The sequence below is a fragment of the Mus pahari genome, chromosome 1, assembly GCF_900095145.1.
Source record: "Mus pahari chromosome 1, PAHARI_EIJ_v1.1, whole genome shotgun sequence".
NCBI lineage: Eukaryota > Metazoa > Chordata > Mammalia > Rodentia > Muridae > Mus > Mus pahari.
Window position 1 is genome coordinate 140,672,625 of NC_034590.1, and position 20,578 is coordinate 140,693,202.

The window sequence follows — 20,578 nt, forward strand, 5'->3', positions numbered from 1 at the left end:
TTTTGTCTTTTTCCAGGATCTGTTTTTATCATAACTGCTCTTTGTCTATCTGTTTGTCTCTCTCTGTGTCTCTCTCTCTGTTTCTGTCTCTGTCTCTGTCTCTCTGTCTCTGTCTCTCTCACACACACACACACACACACACACACTTTTTTTTTTTAACATAGTCATCCACATCATAGTACTTCTGCAGGTTTTCCTATTGTGCCTTGGAGGTGACGCATACTAGTTGAGCACTGCTGTGGCTGTGCTAGTCCAACGGCTGTTTAGACATTTGAGTTAGAATATTGTTAAATTGGAGCTGTTGAGTATAGTTCATTGAAATTTGCTCTTTTCAAGTGTATCTGAGTTTGAGGCCAGCCTGGTCTTCATAGTGAATTCCATGGCATATATACAATATTTAAATATTATGACATGTAATATATTACATATATAAATATATTTCTAAATAAATATTAACTCTATTTACAATATATAAATACATATTTAAAATACACAAATATATAGTGAGACCCTGTAACAGTTGTCTGTGTAGCCCAGATTGGCTTTAAAGTCCTGGTCCTCCTGCCTCAGACCGGAGTACCGATGACCCTTGTTTTAAATCATAACTGGGCCTTCAAGATGATTCTAGGGTACTTGCAGTAGAAACCGCAGAGTATTGTAGTATAATACTTTAAGGCATAAAACAGTGCTGAAAAGATTGTACCATGAACCTGTATGACCTCATCCAGGACAAGAAGTAGACCTTGCCCACATCTGTGCATTTTTAGCTTTTCACAGCTATCTGCTGTGTCTCTGGTGGCAGCTATGTCTTGCCCTGAGTTACCCTGTGCATTCCCAAACAGTGTAGCAGCATTGTGCTTGGTTTTGAAAGCTTCCCCTACTTTTTGCAACCCTCTGAAATTTGAGTCCCCAAGGAGCGATCCTGACAGAAAGAAGCTCCAGGTGTGGCAGGTGAATGGGCAAGCATGGTGTGTGTCTTGGCTGAGGTTGGGGGTTGGCTCTGTCCTAGGACACTCAATGATCCTTTACACCAGGTGATGGAGCTGTGCCTTCGCTGCTGGGAGCACTCTGGAACTCCTGAGCCAGCCTGCCATGACCCAGGATGATCCTGCCTGGAGGGTTTTTGAGGTTCCGTTCTCTTCCTACTCATGTTCCTGCCAAGCAGCGATCATTTCAGACTGAGGTCAAGATTAAGAGCAACCAAGGATTGCAAAACAAAATGACTTTAAAGTCCCTCCCTCTCTCCCCTCCCTCCCTCCCTCCTTTCCTCCCTCCATCTCCCTTGAGCTCTTCCTTCTCTTCCTTCCTTTTCTTAATCTATCAGACCTATGGGACTTTAATTTTAGGCTTTCTTTGCAAATGCCTCTTTGCTCCTTTATGTACTTAGAAAGCTTGAACAAGCCCAGAGTTTGCTTCTTTTCAGAATACTTTGTGTTTACTATAACCTAAGTAGAAAGTGGCATTATAATAAAAACTGCCTGATTTTAGAAATAGGATGTTTGATAGAAGTGGCTAATTCTATTCTCCATTTACTTTCAAATTTTTGTGATGCTTCCTATAGATGAACCTATTTTGTATGTGTGTGTATGTATGTATGTATGTATGTATGTATATATGTATGTATGTAGAACTGAAGCTATAGATCCATGACTAGCTGTGCTAGGTATAGTGTAGCCACTCTGATGTGTACCATAGTCTTTCTCCTTGAGGCATTTGTTCAAGACAGCCCCCAACACCCCCCACCCCACCCTGCACCACATCTCCCACCCCTCACCATACCCCCACCCCGCACCACATCTCCTACCCCTCACCACGCCCCTCTCTCTTCCCAGCTGATGCCTGAACTCCACATAGAATGGAGTTCCAGTTGTGCAAATGCTTTGTTTTATCTTCGACACGGTCTCACTATATAGTTTAGGGTGGCCTGGTGTTTGCTGTTTATTCTACACTGAACTTGAACCCCTGATCCTCATGCCCCAATCTCTCTAGGACTACGATTGGTAAACATTTTTTCCCATATACAAAAATACATACTACATATAGTATGCATGTGCTTCTAAGCATAACCACATTGCTAGCTAGCATCACTACCTTGTGCTTTCCAGTCACCATTAGGTAAGCCTTGAACAGAATGCTGTGCATCTGATGATGGCTGAGATCACTTAAGTTACCAGAGGCCAGGGAGAGTATATGACTTCAATATGCTGAATAAAGTTAAGACTCATATTCTAGCAGAACAGAAGAAAATTGTTCATTTAAAAAATTCAAATTGCCATTGACTGGTAGTAATTTAAAAAAACCTTTTACCACTTGTCAGTCTTCCCTCCCAAGGGGATCAAGGATCAAACTCAGCCCATCAGTCTTGGTGGCAGGTGCCTCTTTCTTCTGAGGTATCACAGGCCTAACTGGTATAATTAAAACTGGAAAGTTAAGCTGGTGCGGTGACACAGTCCTTCATCCTAGCACTTGGGAGGCAGAGGCAGAAGTATCTCTTGAGTTTGAGTTCAAGGTCAGCCTGGTCTACAGAGCAGATTCCAGGACACAAAACAAGGAAACCCAAAACTGGAAATTAAATCACTGGCTGACTGTAGTCTACGCTGTTCTTATTAAAAAGGTGTGTTGATTGGGGGCCCAACCAACTGCTTGCAGAAGCCTTCGTTCTGCAGATAAGTTGGGATTTCCTACAGTAAGGGCTTGGTTCTGAGGTGGTGAGTGGAGGAGAAGCAAACTGTCATGGTGTGGTTAAGGACATGGACCTTGGAGGACAGGCAGGCTCCACTCCTGGCTCCGCAGTTGCTGTCATTTGAACAGGTTAGGCGAGTTGACAGTCTTCAGTTTCAGCCTTTGTTTTGTGCAGTGGGAATGGTGCCATCGCCTTATGATTATAAAGATTAAATGACAATGCATGGCTGAAAGGAAGCCTCTGGTAATGACCGGAAGCTGTAGTCACTGATTTTATGACTACGGTAAGATTTAATGGCATCTTTCTGACTTTTGGCCCAATGCTCTTTGAACAGATTGCAGAACCTGCTATGAGAGGAGTTGTGGGGCCACATTAAGTAATGAGAGGGTAAATGGGAGCTGCTCAGGTGATTGGCTCGCCCTTTGGGGTCAGTTTATGTGACTTACAGGGTGCTAGTGTATTACAGGGGTGGGATCTGTCTGTCTAGGCCATCTATCATGGGGAAGCATGGCAGCATGCAACAGACACAGCGGCTGGAGCAGAAGCTGAGAGCTCACACTTTGAACCAAACTGGAAGCAGAGAGAATGAACTAGAAATGGTGCAAGTCCTTAAGCCTGTAAAGCCCTTCTCTAGTGACATATTTCCTCCAAGAAAGCCACACCCCCTAAACCTCACCAAACTGGGCTTCAGGTGTCTAAATGCTGAGAGTATGGAGTATGAAGGACAGATGTCATTCAAACTACCATGCCCTAGAGGTCTTTTATCTTAGGGTTTTACTGCTGTGAACAGACACCATGACCAAGGCAACTCTTATAAGGACAACATTTAATTGGGGCTGGCTTACAGGTTCAGAGGTTCCGTCCATTATCATCCAGGCAGGAGCCTGACAGCATCCAGGCAGACATGGTTCTGGAGGAGCTGAGAGTTCTGTGTCTTGATTTGAAGGCAGATGGAATACTGGCTCTTCAGGCTGCTAGGAGAAAAATTGCAAAGCCCATCCCCACAGTGACATACTTCTTCCAACAAGGCCACACCTTCTAGTAGTGCTACCCCCTGGGCTAAGCATATTCAAACCACCACAGTTGTTTAGATTTGCCTGTTTGTTTTGTGACAGGGTCTCACTGTACTGTCTTGGCTACTTGGGGCTCGCTGTGAAAATCAGACAGGACTTAAGTCAGAGATTTACCTGTTTAGTCTCTCAAGTGCAGGGGTTCAAGTTGTGCGCTGCCATGGCAAGCTTTTTGACAGGCACTATGTGGGTGACGTTAGCGTCCTATTCGATTGATAGAGTACTGTGTATATCTATTTTTGTTATTGGATGTGAGAGTCGAACTGTTCTCACCAACGCTTTTCCACTGCTCAGAGCCCTTAGCCTGTGATTGACCTGCCAGCCAGTTCCAGAGGGAACCCCACAGGTGACACCACAGGTAAGGTCTTCTCAGTATGTTTTTAGAAATAGTGCCTTATGGAAGATTTTGTCTTTCTCCCCTTCACAGATTTTGAAGCAAGTTTTATAAGGCTGTTGGACAAAGTAACTAATGGTTCCCGAATTGAAATCAACCAAACAGGTAAGCTGCTCTTCTCTGTTCCTAAAAGCATCTACACGTGCTACTCAGGCATTGTTCTGCTTCTCACTTGAGTCATAAAAAGACTGTAGTGTGTGTGTGTGTGTGTGTGTGTGTGTGTGTGTGTGTTTTAAATCACTTTACTATTTTGCATTTATATAAGCCATCTTCATAACCAAGGTAGTGCTAAGTGGAGGTTGTAATAAAAAGTTAATTAATATATTAGTTTGAAATGGAAGGACCCAGTGTGTTTATGGTATGATTATATATGTACAAACACAGGCATACCATACACACAAGTGAGCACCCAGCTCTGACATACTTAGCATATACATAAACTCTCTGAAGTCCGTTTACCTGTGCAATTGTTTTGAATTCTTACAGCAAACTACATTGTTGTAGGTACCAAAATCTTTTTTTTTTTTTTTTAATTTTGTTTCAAGTTTATACAAATATATTCAAGAAATGTGACAGTCCCTTCGGCCCCTTCCTCTTCTGGACTCTTCGTTGAGCCATGCCACAGCCCCATGGGACTGTGCTTTTCATGTTCTGTTGCTGGTTGCTTCCTGCTGCCCTGGGCTGAGCTCTGTATTCTGTGGGTCACAGTTTAGTACTTCATTGTGTACATGGGTAGTCATTTATTTAAATACTCCCTGTACTGAATAGGAAGTGGGACAGACATGCTTTGATGACTCTATGAACTATACACCCTCATTCCAGAAAGGATTCCTTAGCTTTTCCTGTATGTTGGCTCTCTTATGAAGGAAGGCAAATTTGGGGCTGGGCGGTGGTGGCACACGCCTTTAATCCCAGCACTTGGGAGGCAGAGGCAGGTGGATTTCTGAGTTCGAGGACAGCCAGGGCTACACAGAGAAACCCTGACTTGAAAAAGGCAAATTTGGATTTATAGGTGGCACTGGACCATGACGATATGCTGGTCTCTGTCAGCATTCAGCACACCTAATGGAGAGTGGGTCTCGGGATGAGATGCCACACCTAATGGAGAGCGGGTCTCAGGATGAGATGCCACACCTAATGGAGAGCGGGTCTCAGGATGAGATGCCACACCTAATGGNACACCTAATGGAGAGCGGGTCTCAGGATGAGATGCCACACCTAATGGAGAGCGGGTCTCAGGATGAGATGCCACACCTAATGGAGAGCGGGTCTCGGGATGAGATGCCACACCTAATGGAGAGCGGGTCTCTGGATGAGATGCTCCTATGCCCCTTTCCAGTTGTGTTAGGGTTTCAGGCGGCAGAGAGGGTGTGGCCCAGCTCAGCAGTTCACAGACTGGCAGGCTTGGGGTAAGAGGAAGAATGTTAGTCCGTTCTTCATCCTTTCATTCAGTCCAGGCCCTTGGGCTTTGCAGGGGCGCTGTTCCCTCAGAGTGGGTCTCCTGAAGCTAATCCTCTCTGGACTCCTCCACAGGCATGGCCCCCGGTGTCTTCACCACTCTCATAGGTTATGGTAAATATGATAAGCTGACAGGGATGTTTACCCATCACATGCCCCTTGTATACGACATTCCTTGTCCTCCCCACCCCCACCCCCAGGATAATGATCAGGTTGCTTTGTCAGATTAATCTGTAGATATAAACAGAATGACATACCCCTTTTCAACAGGTTTGTTTTTGTGACTTAATACTGTTTAGAATAATGATCCATATTCTCTTTCTGAGGAATGTTAGTAACTTTGATCAGAGTATGAACCTGGCTGGAGTTGTTTGGATTTGGTATTTAATATAGTAAAACCTATTTATTTTATAAAATTTCCAAGAGACATTTTTCATTTGTATGTCTGAGTGTATTTCCTTCCTCTAATGGTTTTATTTCAGGTATATTCCAGAGATGACATAAAAGACTGAGCAGTAGAAATTCTCATTTGTCCATTTACTCTTAAACCATCTAGGATATTTTATTTGGTTTCTTTACCATATGTAAATGTAGTGAGAATTTTTTGTTTGAATTACACGAATATGAAAAACTGAACTAGAATACTGATGAGTGTTCACTAACATAAAATCAGTTGAGATATTTCACTAACTAGTATCAAATTAAAATAGCTACCACTGATGGTATAGGATATCACAAAAGCCTGTGTCATGTGACTTTGTGTTTGGATAGTGGGGTGTGTGAGAGACCCCATTTGAGGGGAATGTACAGGCTGCTGGTATGCTGAGACCGTGGTCCACAGACCTGTCACCTGCAGTGTATCTGGAGTGTGGTGTCTGTTTCTGTTTGGAGCCTCTGTGTTCTACTGTGACTGGTGGCTTAGCTAGCTTCGAGAGGAGTTTATATATTGCAGGTATTAAATTGTACCCACAGTTTATTACTTTTTGGAGGCTTGGTGGCAGTGAGTCAGCTTTTGAGATGAAGTGTGGACTCACAGGAATAGCATTTTGTGCTCCTTGGCCAGGTTCCCCTTGGAACACACTACATTCGTTGTTGTCTCCACACTTTGTTTTGTTCCTGCTCCATCATTTGTTGTTGTTTTGTTTGTTTTCCTCTTGGTTTAAGGAACAACCTTATACTACCAGCCTGGCCTCCTGTATGGCGGGTCTGTGGAGCACGACTGCAGTGTTCTCCGCAGCATTGGCTATTACCTGGAGGCTCTGCTTTGCCTGGCTCCGTTTATGAAACACCCATTAAAAATCATTCTACGAGGAGTGACCAATGACCAGGTTGACCCTTCGGTGAGTACAGCCTGTGGTGTGATGTTTCTTTTGTCTGTTGTACAGCCCGAGTTCTTAGAAGGAAGTTTCTTATGAGCCACAGTTCTGTTTTTACGTGTTTCTTTTTCTGTTTACCTTGAAGCTTAGCGGTTAGTTCATCCAAGACACAGATGAATCAAGTCCCGTGATCATTGACTTAGAGATGATGGTTAACGCCATCAAAGCGCTGTTCTCTGTTGTGTCTACAAACCTTCAGAACACATGCTTGCTGCCCCATCATGCTGGTCATGAGATCTGGCTCTGTGGGCTGCAGTCGGGTGGAGCCTCTAGAAGCCTGCATTAGCACCAAGGCTAGAAGGCAGCAGAGCAAAGTTTTAGGTAGGAAATGATAATCTCTGGGTATTGCCACACTATAGACTTGCCTCCGCCATTAATTCAAGGAGTTTTCACCTAAGAGGTTTCAGACACAGTAGGTGTGAGGGCAGGAAGGAATCTCTTTGTGGTGTTAGCTGTGGGGAACAGTAAGCTTCTCACTGAGCAGGTCACCTTTCTGTAAATAGGAGGAGAATGGTTTAATTCCCAACTCGAGTTCTCATTTTGTTCATCATGGTTGTCATGTCCATGTTAGCATCCTGTGGGGAGGGAAGGAGTTCTCATTTTTGGATACTTTATTGACTGGAAGAAGCTTCGTGGCCACGGCGTCCTCACTGAAGGGGCCCCCTGTCTTCTCTATAGACACAAGCCACAGCAGCTTCTGAGGGTAGCTGCAAGGTGTTGCCAGTTTTCTGACTGGGAAGGAGCAGTTATGGCAACTGCTCCTGCTTACCAATGGTTCCATATGGTTAAGGTGTTCTTGGGTAGTCAAGAACTTATTCCTCAGTGCTGGGAAACTTAGCTACATGGACTTTTTGAAGAGGGCTCAAGATCTGCAGCTTTTAGCTGTGGGTGAAAGAATGCTATGCAACCTGTTTAAAATTTTAAATTAGAGCTTCTTGCTCCCCTCCCCCACATTGTCTGGGGATTCTAGAAAATGGCTCCTTTACTTTGAATAGGAGAGGAGGCATCTGCACTTTTAGATTGTAGGTAGGTGAACTGTCTCATAATGGTAAGCACAGGTTTGGGGTTTTAGCACTGCGCTTTGCTTCATGCCTGTTCTATAAATGCTCATGGTCATAAACACTATTTTAAACAAGTTTTTAAAAGCACTTCATGTGTTAGGAACAGAGAGTCGATCAGTTCCCCGGAAATAATGCTTTTTATGTAGATTATGCTTTTGTCGTTAGGGACAGCTTTACTTTTGCCACCTCCCACTAAAATGACCTTGGTTTGACCTGACTAGCCTAGGTTCAAACAGAGGTGGTTGGTCTTGGGTAAAGAGGAACTTCCTTGACCTGTGGGATCTCAGGTCAGGTCAGGTCTTCTTTCCTCTGCTCGCCATGGTTCTGCTTTCTGCATAGGGAGTGGGTTTCATGAACTGGATGAACTAATTCTTCCCTCCCTCAAAGCCTCCATTCTCTCGGGTTGGGTAGCTGGAGGCTGGAAGGCAGAAGCTGACCCGTGAGGTGTGCAGCTGAGGAGTGTGTGTGTGTCTTAGTCTGATGAGCACTGCTATAACAAAGTACCCGAGACTACATGGTTGATAAATTAGAACGTTTTTCTCTTCTGGAAGCTGGGAAATTCAATGGTGTACATTGTAGCATGGTGAAGGGCATGGCCTGGCAAGGCAGAGAAATCAAGCCAGACCTAACCTTCTCTCAGAAGCTAGTTTCAGAAATAACTAAGCCGCTTTCCTGATACATAATCTATTAATGAAGATTGCATTTTCAGTCACCTCTGAAAGGCCCTATCTTCCACTGGCATTACAGTGACAAACTTGAACATGAGAGGGCTGTCAAGATAGAGCAGTTAGGGAGAGTTACTACTCTCCGGGCTTTAGGGGAACCTTGGAGTAGACTATCATCTAGGTTTGTATAAGGACACTGTGTAGTTCCCCACAAGTACAAAATCACCCAACGACACATTTCTCAGGACTTCTCCTTTTGGATGTATTTACCTTTAATATTTAATTAAATTAGCTAATCTTTAATAGTTTTGCCAAATGCTGCCCCCGCCACACCCTGTCCATTCTGAATGAGTTAGTTCCTAGGCCTTGTGTATCATTTCTACTTCTGACCACCCACCTTCTGCCCTTGGAGGCTTTTTGGAGGATCATTTCATTGAATCAGCCTGTTGGACTTGTGGCATCATGGAGACAGTGAGGCTTGAAGCCTGGCTTAGGGAAGGAAACTCAGATTCTGTGACTCTTCCTACCCCACTGGAGCCGTGTAGCTCATCAGAGGCTGAAGTCGGGACCAGAGACTGGGTCTCTTCTGCTCATGATGCCACTACTCTTGCTTCCTGTCACAGGGCCACCTCCCCAGGGTCTTCAGGAAGCTCTAGACACAGAAGAGATGAACTGTCAGTGCTACTGTGATTACCATTGGGGGGTTTCAATGCTTCATGCATTTTGAGGCCATTGTTCCCTCTTGGGTTCCTCCCAGTTCCTCACATAGAATCAGCACCTATATCAGAATTCTTAGGTAAACATTGAGCGTTCATTGGCTTGCTCTGACCTGGAGAGGTACCAACTGTATACTTGTTACGTATATTGGAAAAGGCTTAATAAAATAACATTATAATAATGTTTATTAATAAATTAATAGAGTAATGTTATGGGCGTGATACCTGTGAGAATGAGCAGAGGTTCCAGTGTGTTTTCTGTGTACGTCCAGCAGTTTCTTGAGTTTTGTTTACTGCTTGGACTTTTAGCTACATGTTCAAAGTTTAATTCAAAATTCCTTGAACTAACTTACAGGTTGATGTTCTTAAAGCGACAGCGCTCCCTCTACTGAAACAGTTCGGGATTGATGGAGAGTCATTTGAGTTAAAGGTGAGAATGTGTGAACTGCTGGCTGTATGTATCTAAGACATTTTTATTTAGTTGATTGGAAGAAGCATGCGATATATGAAGAGGCTTATTAACCAGTGCTTCAAGCCTTGAACTGAGAGAGGCCTTTAACAGTAGCCCACAGTCATGTTGTTCTTCTCCGGTAGGTCTGTTATAAACATGAACCGAGTCCCTCACATCTCACCACAGCTGTTGGTTAGCCAAGGAATAGAACCACATAGATTCTGGACCTTTGCTTGTCTGAATCATCCTGGTGTAATTTGTGTCCAGGAGCTCCTGAGATGCCACAGTGTCTTCAAAGCCTCGTAGAAATGATTTAGCCTTCCTGGGCTAGGGTGTCGGGGGAACCCATGTTTTTCCCATGTCTGCTTTCTCCCATCCCCTCCTTACCACTCTGTGCAGATCTTGCGGCGGGGAATGCCTCCTGGAGGAGGAGGTGAAGTGCTTTTCTCATGCCCCGTGAGGAAGGTCCTGAAGCCTGTCCAGCTCACAGACCCGGGAAAAATCAAGCGTATCAGAGGAATGGCGTATCCTTTGCATTAAAGTCCTTATTCTCTTCTTGCCCTGTGAAGATGACAGCGCTACATCTTTTCACTGTTTACACCGTCGGCAACAATCTCATGAAAGTGTCAGTGGTGAAATTGTAGTTGAGATATGTTTTATTATCTGCCTCACAGTAACAAGATTGACTTGTTTTTCTTCACTTAATACAACAGTGTCTGGGAAGTAAATCTGTAAACCTTAGCTCCAGTATGACATGTAAATGATGGAGGGGGAGGGCTAGGGCTAGGGTGGGACAGAGGTGGGGGTGGTCAGTCGTCTGGAGGATTTTTTGGAGACTCGAATGTAACTGTGATCTACCGTGAAGTGTTTCTTCTGTGTCCTTTAGGGGAAGATCACTTTATGCATCTCAGTTAAGCTTCGGAATGCTTCAAGTTAACTCGCATCCTATTTTGCAGATAAGGAACCTGGGATATAAAAGCTCTGTTAATGTCTCATAGCTAATAGGTACAGTGGGATTTAAACCTTGTCAATAATTTGGTGCCCAGCTTTTAACCTCTGACTTTTGTTTTTTAACCTGTAGAAAAGCAGGGACATTTGAATGAGCCTTAAAGGATAGAAGTTTGTGAAACAGGGCAAGAAAGGGGGGTGCTTCAGTGAGAAAAGTGGGTGTTTGCAGAGGAAGCTACGCACCACTGTTCTGGGGAGTGGCTAGCGATGTGAGTGGTTAAGACTCAAGTAGTCAGTGACAATTGATGAACACGATGGGGTATGAATTGAACAGGAACCAGTGAAGAACTGAAGGCCATGTTGAGCAATTGGTCTTTATTTAAAAGTCACTGACTTTCATCTGAAGAGCAAATTTGCATATTAGGACAGCTTGGGTGGTCATGTAAGAACTTGTGATATTTTGGAAAGTATGGTTATAGAAGAAACTCACCTAGTGTCACCATGGTAACATAGTTATTGTACCCAAAGAGACGCAGGGAGTAGGGTGGTAAGAGGTCAGGTAAGAGCTGCTGCAGAGGGTTGACAGTCACTGGGTTGGTTTTAACGCTTTTCACCGAGGCTTGTTGGTGAGGATATTTGCTGATGGTAGCTACAAAAGGTCAGCATAGGGTGGAATGGGGGTGGAGATGAGTTCAGTATAACTTTGCTGGATTTGATGGCTCCACTGAAGGAGGTCTAGAGAGGACTTTAGAGTTGAGGATCTGCAGCTCCGGGAGGCAAGATGAGGGCTAGAAGTGAACGCTGTGAAGTCAACAGTCACAAGGAATGCAGAACAAGGGGACTGGCGCCCTGGGCGGCCATCAGATCTGTAAGTGAGGAGGGATGTAAGGAAGCCAGTACCTCCTGGACACCTAGGCCAGCTCCTGCTAAGACACTGAGGGTAGGGAAAAGCTAAAAGCCCAGAAAGAGCTCTTTTAGAAGCAGTGGTGACAGAACATGTGACCAGTTCTGGATTGTGGGGTGAAGGACAGGGAAGTAGCTGTGCTAGAGTTGTTCTTTTCAGAATCTCCACAGGTAGAGGAGAAAGATGAGGTGATGGCCTAGCGGGGAAAGAGTGCAGAGTCACTCTTTCTTCTCTTGTTTTATTTTAATTTCATGTGCATTGGTGCTTTCCTGTATGTATATCTGTATAATGTTGTCAGATCCTCTGGAACTGAAGTTATAGACAGTTGTGAGCTGTCATGGATGCTAGAGATTGAACCCAGGTCCTCTAGAAGAGCAGCCAATGCTCCTAACCACTGAGCCATCTCTCCAGTCCAGAATACACCTTTGAAGACAGGCTGTGGCTAGACAGATGACTTAGTCTACAAAACTCCTGCTTTGCAAACATGAAGGCCCAAGTTTGGTTCCCCAGAACCCACATTAAAAAGTCAAGTGTTGTAGTGGCATATATGTAATTCTTATACTGGGAAAATGTAGCATGTAGTTTTTATGCTCTACCCGCCTTTGCTCCAGGTAGTGACCGAGCTACCAGCCCCCTCCCAGCTTCCCTTGAACCCTCAGCCAAAGGGCACATAAGTTGTTTAATTTCAACTTGCCTTTGGACACTGTTGCTGGGTGCTGCTATCTCCCGCCTGGAAAAGTGTGCCCTTATCAGTTTCTTATCTCTTTCTTTCCACCTGCCCTAATCTCCAGTTGCTAAGCTCCTCTGACCACCTACCTGAAGGAGCTGTGGCCACTCCATCTTGAGACCTTACATGGTTGCCCAGTTCTCCTCTTTCCAAGGCATGGCTAACTTTGTTCTCTCCCTTGCATCTTTCTTCCTGCCTCCTAGGACCCAGAAGTCCCCACATGTCCCTTCCACCCAACAATTGTCTCATGGCTTTCTTTACTGATGGATCAAGACCCCATTGGGAAACAGGATAACTGGGGCTTGTTACCCTGTCCACCAATCCTAATTGAGGAACTCAGGTTTAATGAGAGTCTGGTCAGTTCCTAGTAGAGCTTTGTGGATGAGAGTGGGGTAGCTGGTGTTCCTGAGGTTATCCTCTTGTTCTCCACATGTATGAGCACCTGCATGAGCACCATTACAGAAACACAAACTTGAGCGTTTCTATAGGTTAGAAAAAGTGAATTTGGGAGAAATGGAGTCTGAGGCAAAGTGACAAGATCATTCGGATCTCTGTGGGACTTACTGGATCCACTGTGCACTGCTGTTCTCTGATGTGCTGGATGACTTGTCACCATGCCTGTTGGTCCACTTCATGGGCTGTGATGAAGTTAGCTGAGTAGATGCAGAGTGAGGCACTAGAAGGTGTAGGTAGGCCACTGGTAGATGGTGTCTCCTGCTATTCAGCGTATGTTCACATTTACAGGCACAAGGTAAGGTTGGTTCAATGTAGAATGGTGTGGGGTGAGTAGAAAGGATTGGGATGGGTTTGAAAGTTGAGACGAATTGAAGCTAAAGAGAGGGACAGGGTAGGGGAAAGGCACAGCAGGAATGACAGCTGTGTGCCTTCAGCGTGGGGTCATGACTGAAGACAATAAAAGTCCTGGGGTCATGAGATCAAAGGCTCAGAAGAAGTTGGAATTTTCCATGGCAGCAAGTCTGGCAGGAGAAGCAGGGGAGAGGGCCTGTTTCCTCCAGGGATGGAAGCACCTGGCAGAGTGGTGGGCAGCCCAGGATAATGGTGGAGAGCTTCGGTAAGCTGGAGAGTCAGGATGAAGCCAGAATGTACCTCACTTAGTAAGGCAGTGGGACTTGCCATTCTGGGAAAGGCAGGGGGTCCAGAGATGGGAAGCCCTTGATTGAAGGTCAGACATAGACAGGTGTGAGTGCTGGGAGGGAGGGAGGAAGGGACTGAGGAGTTGGATGTAGGGAATGCTGTTAGTGGTCTATATAGTAAAAGTGCTAAAGGATCTGGGTGGGACAGGCATTGTCTACCTGGCTTTCACTGCTAATGTTCTTTGAACCTTCCCCTTGTGGAGTCTGAGGCAGGAGACACTTGAAAGGTGTCACATCCTCCCTCTTGACTGAAGCAGGGACAAAACACCTAAACTGGCATGGGCCATGGAAGCACTCACAGCACCCAATCTGAAGACTGAACATTCCAGCATCAGTCAGCGGGACTGTAATTTAATAAGCCCCTCAAAGGAATGTGAGCTTTTGTCTCCACCTTTGCCAGTTCTAGGATCAGAGAATAAAAGCTGACTTTGGAGAAGGGGTAGTTAATTCTGTGGTTTTTACCTGTAGGGCTGGTTCTGGCTGGGCTGAGCTCATCCTTGTTTTGGAGTTTGGAGCACTGTAGTTTTAACTGACAACCCCACCCCCCCATACACACCCCCACCCTAGTACTGCTTTCCCTGCTTGCAATCAGTGGCCAAGCAGACAGGTCCTGGGAGGGAGCTGGTGTGCAGTGTGTGTGTGTGTGTGTGTGTGTGTGTGTGTGTGTGTGTGTAGAATAGTATACACAGTGTCCGAGCCTGCAGCCATCCACTCTGAGGAGAGAGAGGGAACACAGTCTTAGTTTCATGGTTCTGATACAGAGCTCATGATTCCGTGTGGAAGAATTACGTGCAGAGGCTGGAGGACTGACAGGAGACTCGGATGGGTTAGGATTTGTAGAACAGTCTATCAGTAAAGAGGCTAATTGAGAGTTTGAGTCTTTAGGTCTGTTCTTTTACACACCGTATATACTACACACACACACACACACACACACACACACACACACTGCACACATTAACTCAACCCCCTCTTGCCCTCCAATTTCCCCATCTCAGGAGAGGCGAAAGGAAGCTGTTCTTTGGTAGTCAGGTGTGTTGAGCTTTGAGCAAGTGTCTCAGTTCTGTGTTCCAAAGGCTTCCCTGGCAATAAGCCAGGTCTTAGGGCCCCATCACAGGGTTTCTGTGGGCATAAAGTAAGGTGAGTTGTGTGTGAAAGAACTTTGGGAATCCTGAGTGTGGTGGGGTTGTCTCGGGGTGGTGGCACTGTCCTAGGGATCAGGCCCCAGAAAGATAGCACCCACTCAGTCCAAAGGCTGTAAGACCTAGGGCTGTTTGTCTCAACAGTGTTCAAAGTACATTCTGGACAGAAGGGGTAGTGATGAAACCCGGTTCTTTGTGTATTGAAAAAAATCCCTTTTGCTCTTTCGCCATTTCGGATTTGTCCTCTGAGTCAAGTCAAATATTTGCCGAGTGATTCTTAGTACAAAAGTGCTTTGGAGTTGACAGGGATGCAACAGTAAATCCCTTGGTCTTATGGAGCAAGGAGACCATGTGTCTGAAGGGAACCGTGGTAAGTTCAGGTCAGGTGCTGCCCGGAGGGCTTCAGGTGGGAGGCTTCTGTAGACCGAGGCATGCTGGGAGGCAGTTGGGGTTGAAGACTGACTGGGTGGAGGTAGGCAGTGGTTCCAGGTTGGGGATGGACTCACTGAGCAGACTGGAGAGTCTTCACCACAGAATCCAGGAAGTTTGCTCTTTTGCTGGGTTCAGGTCCAGTCAAGAAGAGCTGGTTGACAGGTCAGGCTCCACGCACAGCCTTTTGTTTCTTAGTTCTAATGAAAATCGTGTGTTGTTGATAGTAATTGCTGTACAGCCCTGTGGGAGTGGGCAGCTCACATTACATCGGAATCCACTTGGATTTACCATTTGCTCTTTTTCCCATTGCTTAGTCCTGCGTGTATCTCTCCAGCTCTTGAGCATGCACTGCAGCTTGAAAGTGGGGTCAGGAGAGTCATCTCTGTTAGAAAGTTAGTTCGGGGTTATGGGTTCCACATCCTCAGTCACCAACCCCTTTTGCTAATTTCTTCTTCTCTTCCGTCGTCCCTTGGTGTAGAGCACTGGGTAGTAGTTCCCACCCAAGAGCCTCTCTGGCCTCACAGATGCACTAATTGATTCTTAAAGTAATATGTTTGGGAAACCTGTGCCAGTCACCTTGATCTTTCAGTAATGTTTTCTGCTTCCGACCCTGGGGAGGGGATGAGGAACGGGTTGGGATTGGCTCAGGGTCAGCCATCGTGGCATCTGGCCTGGCCTTAGGTCAAAGAGAGGCTCCTTACAGCAGTCGGGCTGCGCAAAGAGTAGCAAAGCCTTTTCTTTCTGCCTTCTTCCTCAGCTGTAGGTCTGGATTAGTGGGCCCACTCTTTTCTGGGGGGGGATTGCCGAGTTGTCACAGTTGTCACTAGGAGCCCGATTGTGGCTGTGACGAGCTCAGGCATCTTCACACTGTGTAGAGTGGACAGTTACAGAGAAGCCTGGTTGGGAAGTCACTCAGCTGGGTTGTGGGACCTGACTTTATACCTTTCATTCTAGGAATGTAGATTCCTTTTTGCCATGACTATTTGCAACTTTTTTTTTTTATAATAATGAAAAATTTAGCTACAGAGCTATTGAGTTAAATAATGGGAGACAGGGACTGTAAGTGCCAGCGTGGCACAGACTTGCTGGCTTTCTGACTGGCTTTCCTGTGTTGTGGCATCCCAGCATTATAACGTCCTTAACCCTGGGCTGCAGGTACTCGGTGCGCGTATCACCTCAGATGGCAAACCGGATCGTGGATTCTGCAAGGAGCATCCTCAACAAGTTCATACCTGACATCTATATCTACACAGATCACATGAAAGGCGTCAGTTCTGGGAAGTGAGTGCATTCCAGAGCAGCAGCCTTAAGCAGCTGAGCTCAGTGAGAGTCTGCGCCACGCCTTTCTCATCTCATTGCCTCCAGCTTTATCTCCCCCAAATAAAACCACTGGATCCTGCAGTTATCTCCTTGGGTTAGGAGACTGCCTCTTCTCTAAGGGCAACAGCTGGTCCTCACAGCTCTTTCAGAGTCTCTCCTGATTTGAGCAAAGAGTACAGGCGAGGACTGGGTGGCTGAGCGTAAGTGAGAAGTTTGGCCTTCACACCCTCCAGTGGAAAGTGATGGTGTCAGGGGTCAGGGCTAGAAAGGATGTTTATACAGAGCTGGCCCTTCCCTCTGGGGACGGGAAGGTCGCTCACATTCCCATGCCTTTTATTCAAACATCAGGACATTATTTACACACTAAGGGTAATGATGTACCCTAGGATAACTGTAAATATTACATTTAAAAGGTGTCTATGTACGCTATCCGTATGTAGCAGTCTATACATGCTACGGAAACGGCAAATCCTAATGTTAGCCTTTTCTTTCTGCCTTCTTCCTCAGCTGTAGGTTTGGATTCGTGGGCCCACTCTTCTGGGGGGGTTTGCCGAGGGCTGGGAAAGGGTGGGTAGCAGTGGAGGCTGCTGAGTGTTCCAGGATAGTCTGTTCTCTGATGCCTTGCTTTTCCAGAATGGGCAGAGAGGAACAGTGCAGGCCCGAAGGCCAGGCTGCCTGCCACCAGGTTTAGAATAGCCTTTTATAGTACTGCACCCAGCTGCCCTGGTATAGAGTCATTCTCAGGAGCAGCCCATGTCAAAAATTATGTATAAAACCGATGTATTTCTCCCATTTGTGTTTACTTTTTAAATCCCAAGTTACAGGTTATAAATTATTGTGAGGTCATGCCTGGGTTACTCTCCTGTCTGAACCAGTGATGGTTCCACACAAGTAAGGGTTGCTGAAATGTAGTGTTCATGCCCTGGAACCCTGGCGCACGCACATTGGTTCAGTGTGGCCCATTTGGACAGCCACTACTTTCAAGAAGAAGTAATAATAATGTAGTCCTCTATAGGTTGGAAAGCTATGGAAGCAACACTTTGCAAACTCCCACTGTGGATCTCAGTGGTGTGCTCACGCTGCCACCATGCAAGACACAAGGTTTCTCCTGATTCAGAGGCATCTTGTGTGTGAAATTTTCTAATTGTCTAATGGTGAGTGATGTTCGATTGTTACGTGAGTCAGTGTGCTGGACCCTTGCTTTGGTAGGTATTGTAATTGCTTTGAGGCAGTTTAAAACTGGGCAATAGAGTCCTTCCATGTGATGAGTCCATAAAGTGCTTGCAGAGCATCTCTAAGCCAGATTTGAGGGTGCACAGCTAACCCCAGCCCTCTTTGGAAGTGAAGACAAGGGTTGAGCATGAGGCCAGCTGGGGCTGCCCAGTGAAACAGTCTCTAAACTAAAAGTGAATGTGACTCTACATAGCGTTTCTCTGGGGCTACTTTGGCCAGTGTTCTAGATATGGAAGACATTTTGTGAGCGGCGTTGAACAGTGTTGGAGGCGGTAGGTCTGTGTTGCAATTGTGTATGGAACATTCCATTGGGAAAGCTTTTCTAGTGATATATTTACTTTGCACCGGACAAGGTACATTTGAGGCATCAGATTTGGCAAATTTGTGGAGAGGAACTTTTTCCCCCTTGTTTATGAACTGTTGTTTGTTTTGTTTTGTTTTTCTGGTTAAATTGTTGTTGCTGTGTTTTGTGAGGATGGAATCTCAGGTGTCTACACTGCATACTTCTGGTTCCTGGCTGTGGCAGCTTCCTACGGGTGCTTGCCTAAGTCATCTGTGGTCCTGGACAAGACTGTTAGGTTCTAGCTGTTGGGTGGTAGAGACGCGCAGAGACCGCAGTGCCATCCCACTGATGGTTCTCATCGAAGTGGACTCTGAGTTCAGTGCTGTCTCCAGACAAAAGTACGAACTTGGGTCTCCTTTCCCCCTTTCTGGTTTCATACTTTTCATTAAGGGAAACGTGGTATTTGTCAGAGTTGTAGTCAGACCGTCTCCAAGGTTGTAGTGAGTTCTGAACTGGCTGTAGTTCAGGGTCGAATGGGAACTGGAGAGCCTTCATAGACTCTGGAATGTGTAAAGCCTGCGTTTCAAATGTACTTTGCCACATTTCAGCTGAGCGGGCATGGTTCAGCCTCCTTCTCCCAGCATGTGCTCATTTGTAAATGAAGACAAGACTGAGGTAACACTGATGTTATTTGCATGTTTGATACCTGGAAGCCTGTTGACATCATTCTGTGATTGGTAGAAGCTGTGAGTCTTTGTAAAGTGCAGGGAGCCAGAAAGCGAGGGTACGCAAACTTCCTCTCGCCTTGATTCTCTGCTTCCCTCGGCGTCTACCCCTCTAATGAAGAACACATCTGCCTTCTCTGTGTGCCCCTGTGTGTGTGCCTTTGCTTACTGGGTGTCTGCCCTTGCATCCCTAGGTCTCCAGGCTTTGGGCTGTCGCTGGTTGCAGAGACTACCAACGGTACCTTCCTGAGCGCTGAACTGGCCTCCAATCCCCAAGGCCAGGGAGCAGCAGTGCTTCCTGAGGACCTCGGCAGGAACTGTGCAAAGCTGCTACTTGAAGAGATCTACAGGGTATGCCCCGGCTCTGCAGGCTCAGAGAAGGGAACCCTCAGGAAAAGATGATTGGGTGTCTTTCCTTCTGTACTCCTTTCTGAGCACTCACGCTAAAGAGCTAATCTGTGTTCGTGTATCAAGCAGTTTAGAATTAACTAGTTGAACGGGTTCATTGAACTAGTCTATGAACAAGATCTGCTCTACTGGGACACAGAACAGATAGCTTTTAATGGGGACGGAGGAGAGAAGGGAGTGAGGGTTCAAAATAAAACAAGCAGGTAAGGTTGAGATGGTGGCTGATGCACTGACCTGACCAAAAGGAGTGCCCCCCCCCTTTCATCTGCCTCTGCCTCTGTATCTCTCTCTCTCTCTCTCTCTCTCTCTCTCTCTCTCTCTCTCTCTCTCTCACACACACACACACACACACACACACACACACACCCCTCTCCCCACCTGTTTGGTTTTCTCTGTGTGTTTGCCTGCATGAATGTATGTACAGCACACACATACTTGGTGCCTGGGAAGGCCAGAAGAGGTCAGATCCCCTGCAGCACATGGCTGTGAGCCAGTCTGTGAGGGCTGTGGTGAATCTGAGTGCTCTGCGTGGGCAACAAGTGGGCTTAACTCCAGGCCATCTCTTTAGTCCCAGCTGCCCCAGCCGCTGCTCTGTGGAGATAGGAGCTCACCTTCGACTTATCAAGGTAGAAATCTGGATTTGTGTGTGGATAGAGTTAGGTAGTTGACGTTTACTCTAGAGTATTGAAGACCATTTAGGGAAGGCCAGACTGTCACAGCATGGTGGAGACTCTGGGAAGTGTGAGAACTTAGCATTGTTAAAGATAGACTTTAGCCAGTTACTATGTCGTGTCCATAGTTGTGTGGGTAGGATGCAGGTCAGGCAGGTGACCTGCCTTCTCCATAGCTACAAACTGTTGATCACACATGCAGCAGGCACAAAAGTGAGCACACACTTGACTTTCCCACCGCTGAGGTGACTGACTGGAAGGAGGAGATTGTGAGGGAAGAGAAGATGCTGTGGCAAGAGGAAAGTATTCCTAAGAGAGAATAGTATGGATACAATTCCCACAATGACCGCACAGTTGAAGACTGCTTACCATTGTCTGCTCCCCCATCCAAGCCGATTCGAGCCTGGCCTTGAAACCTGCTCACGAGTCCCGCCTCAGCTGTGCCATGACTTGTTGCCCCTGCTCCCTCCACCATGTCCTGTGCATGGACCATGACATATTTACTGCATTAAAGTGTCCCTTCAGTTCCTAGTACAAGTCGTCTGAGGACAGTGCAGTAGCGGCTCGGTGCAGGGAGCAGGGGAGGGCAACAGCTTGCTCTTAGGACTGCAGGAAAATAAACAAGAGCTGTGAGACAACTGGCTTTGTTGTCAGATTTCCTGTTTGTACGGAGAAGCGGCTTTTATGCTAAAGTTTGATGAGTAAAATGAAAAAAATGTTTCTTGTTGTTTATTAGCTTTAGAGGGATAGATTTTCA

The 20,578-nt window shown here is 46.1% G+C and overlaps 1 protein-coding gene across 1 annotated transcript in view; it reads left to right on the forward strand.

Annotated features, from left to right (window-relative positions):
* Positions 1–20,578, forward strand: part of Rcl1 (RNA terminal phosphate cyclase like 1) — a 40,894-nt gene that overhangs the window by 10,032 nt on the left and 10,284 nt on the right. The window contains exons 2-7 of the mRNA XM_021205945.2: positions 4,181–4,252; positions 6,770–6,945; positions 9,779–9,853; positions 10,274–10,398; positions 16,337–16,462; positions 18,937–19,093. Coding sequence (XP_021061604.1) covers positions 4,181–4,252; positions 6,770–6,945; positions 9,779–9,853; positions 10,274–10,398; positions 16,337–16,462; positions 18,937–19,093 — 731 coding nt within the window. The remainder of the gene's footprint in view (positions 1–4,180; positions 4,253–6,769; positions 6,946–9,778; positions 9,854–10,273; positions 10,399–16,336; positions 16,463–18,936; positions 19,094–20,578) is intronic.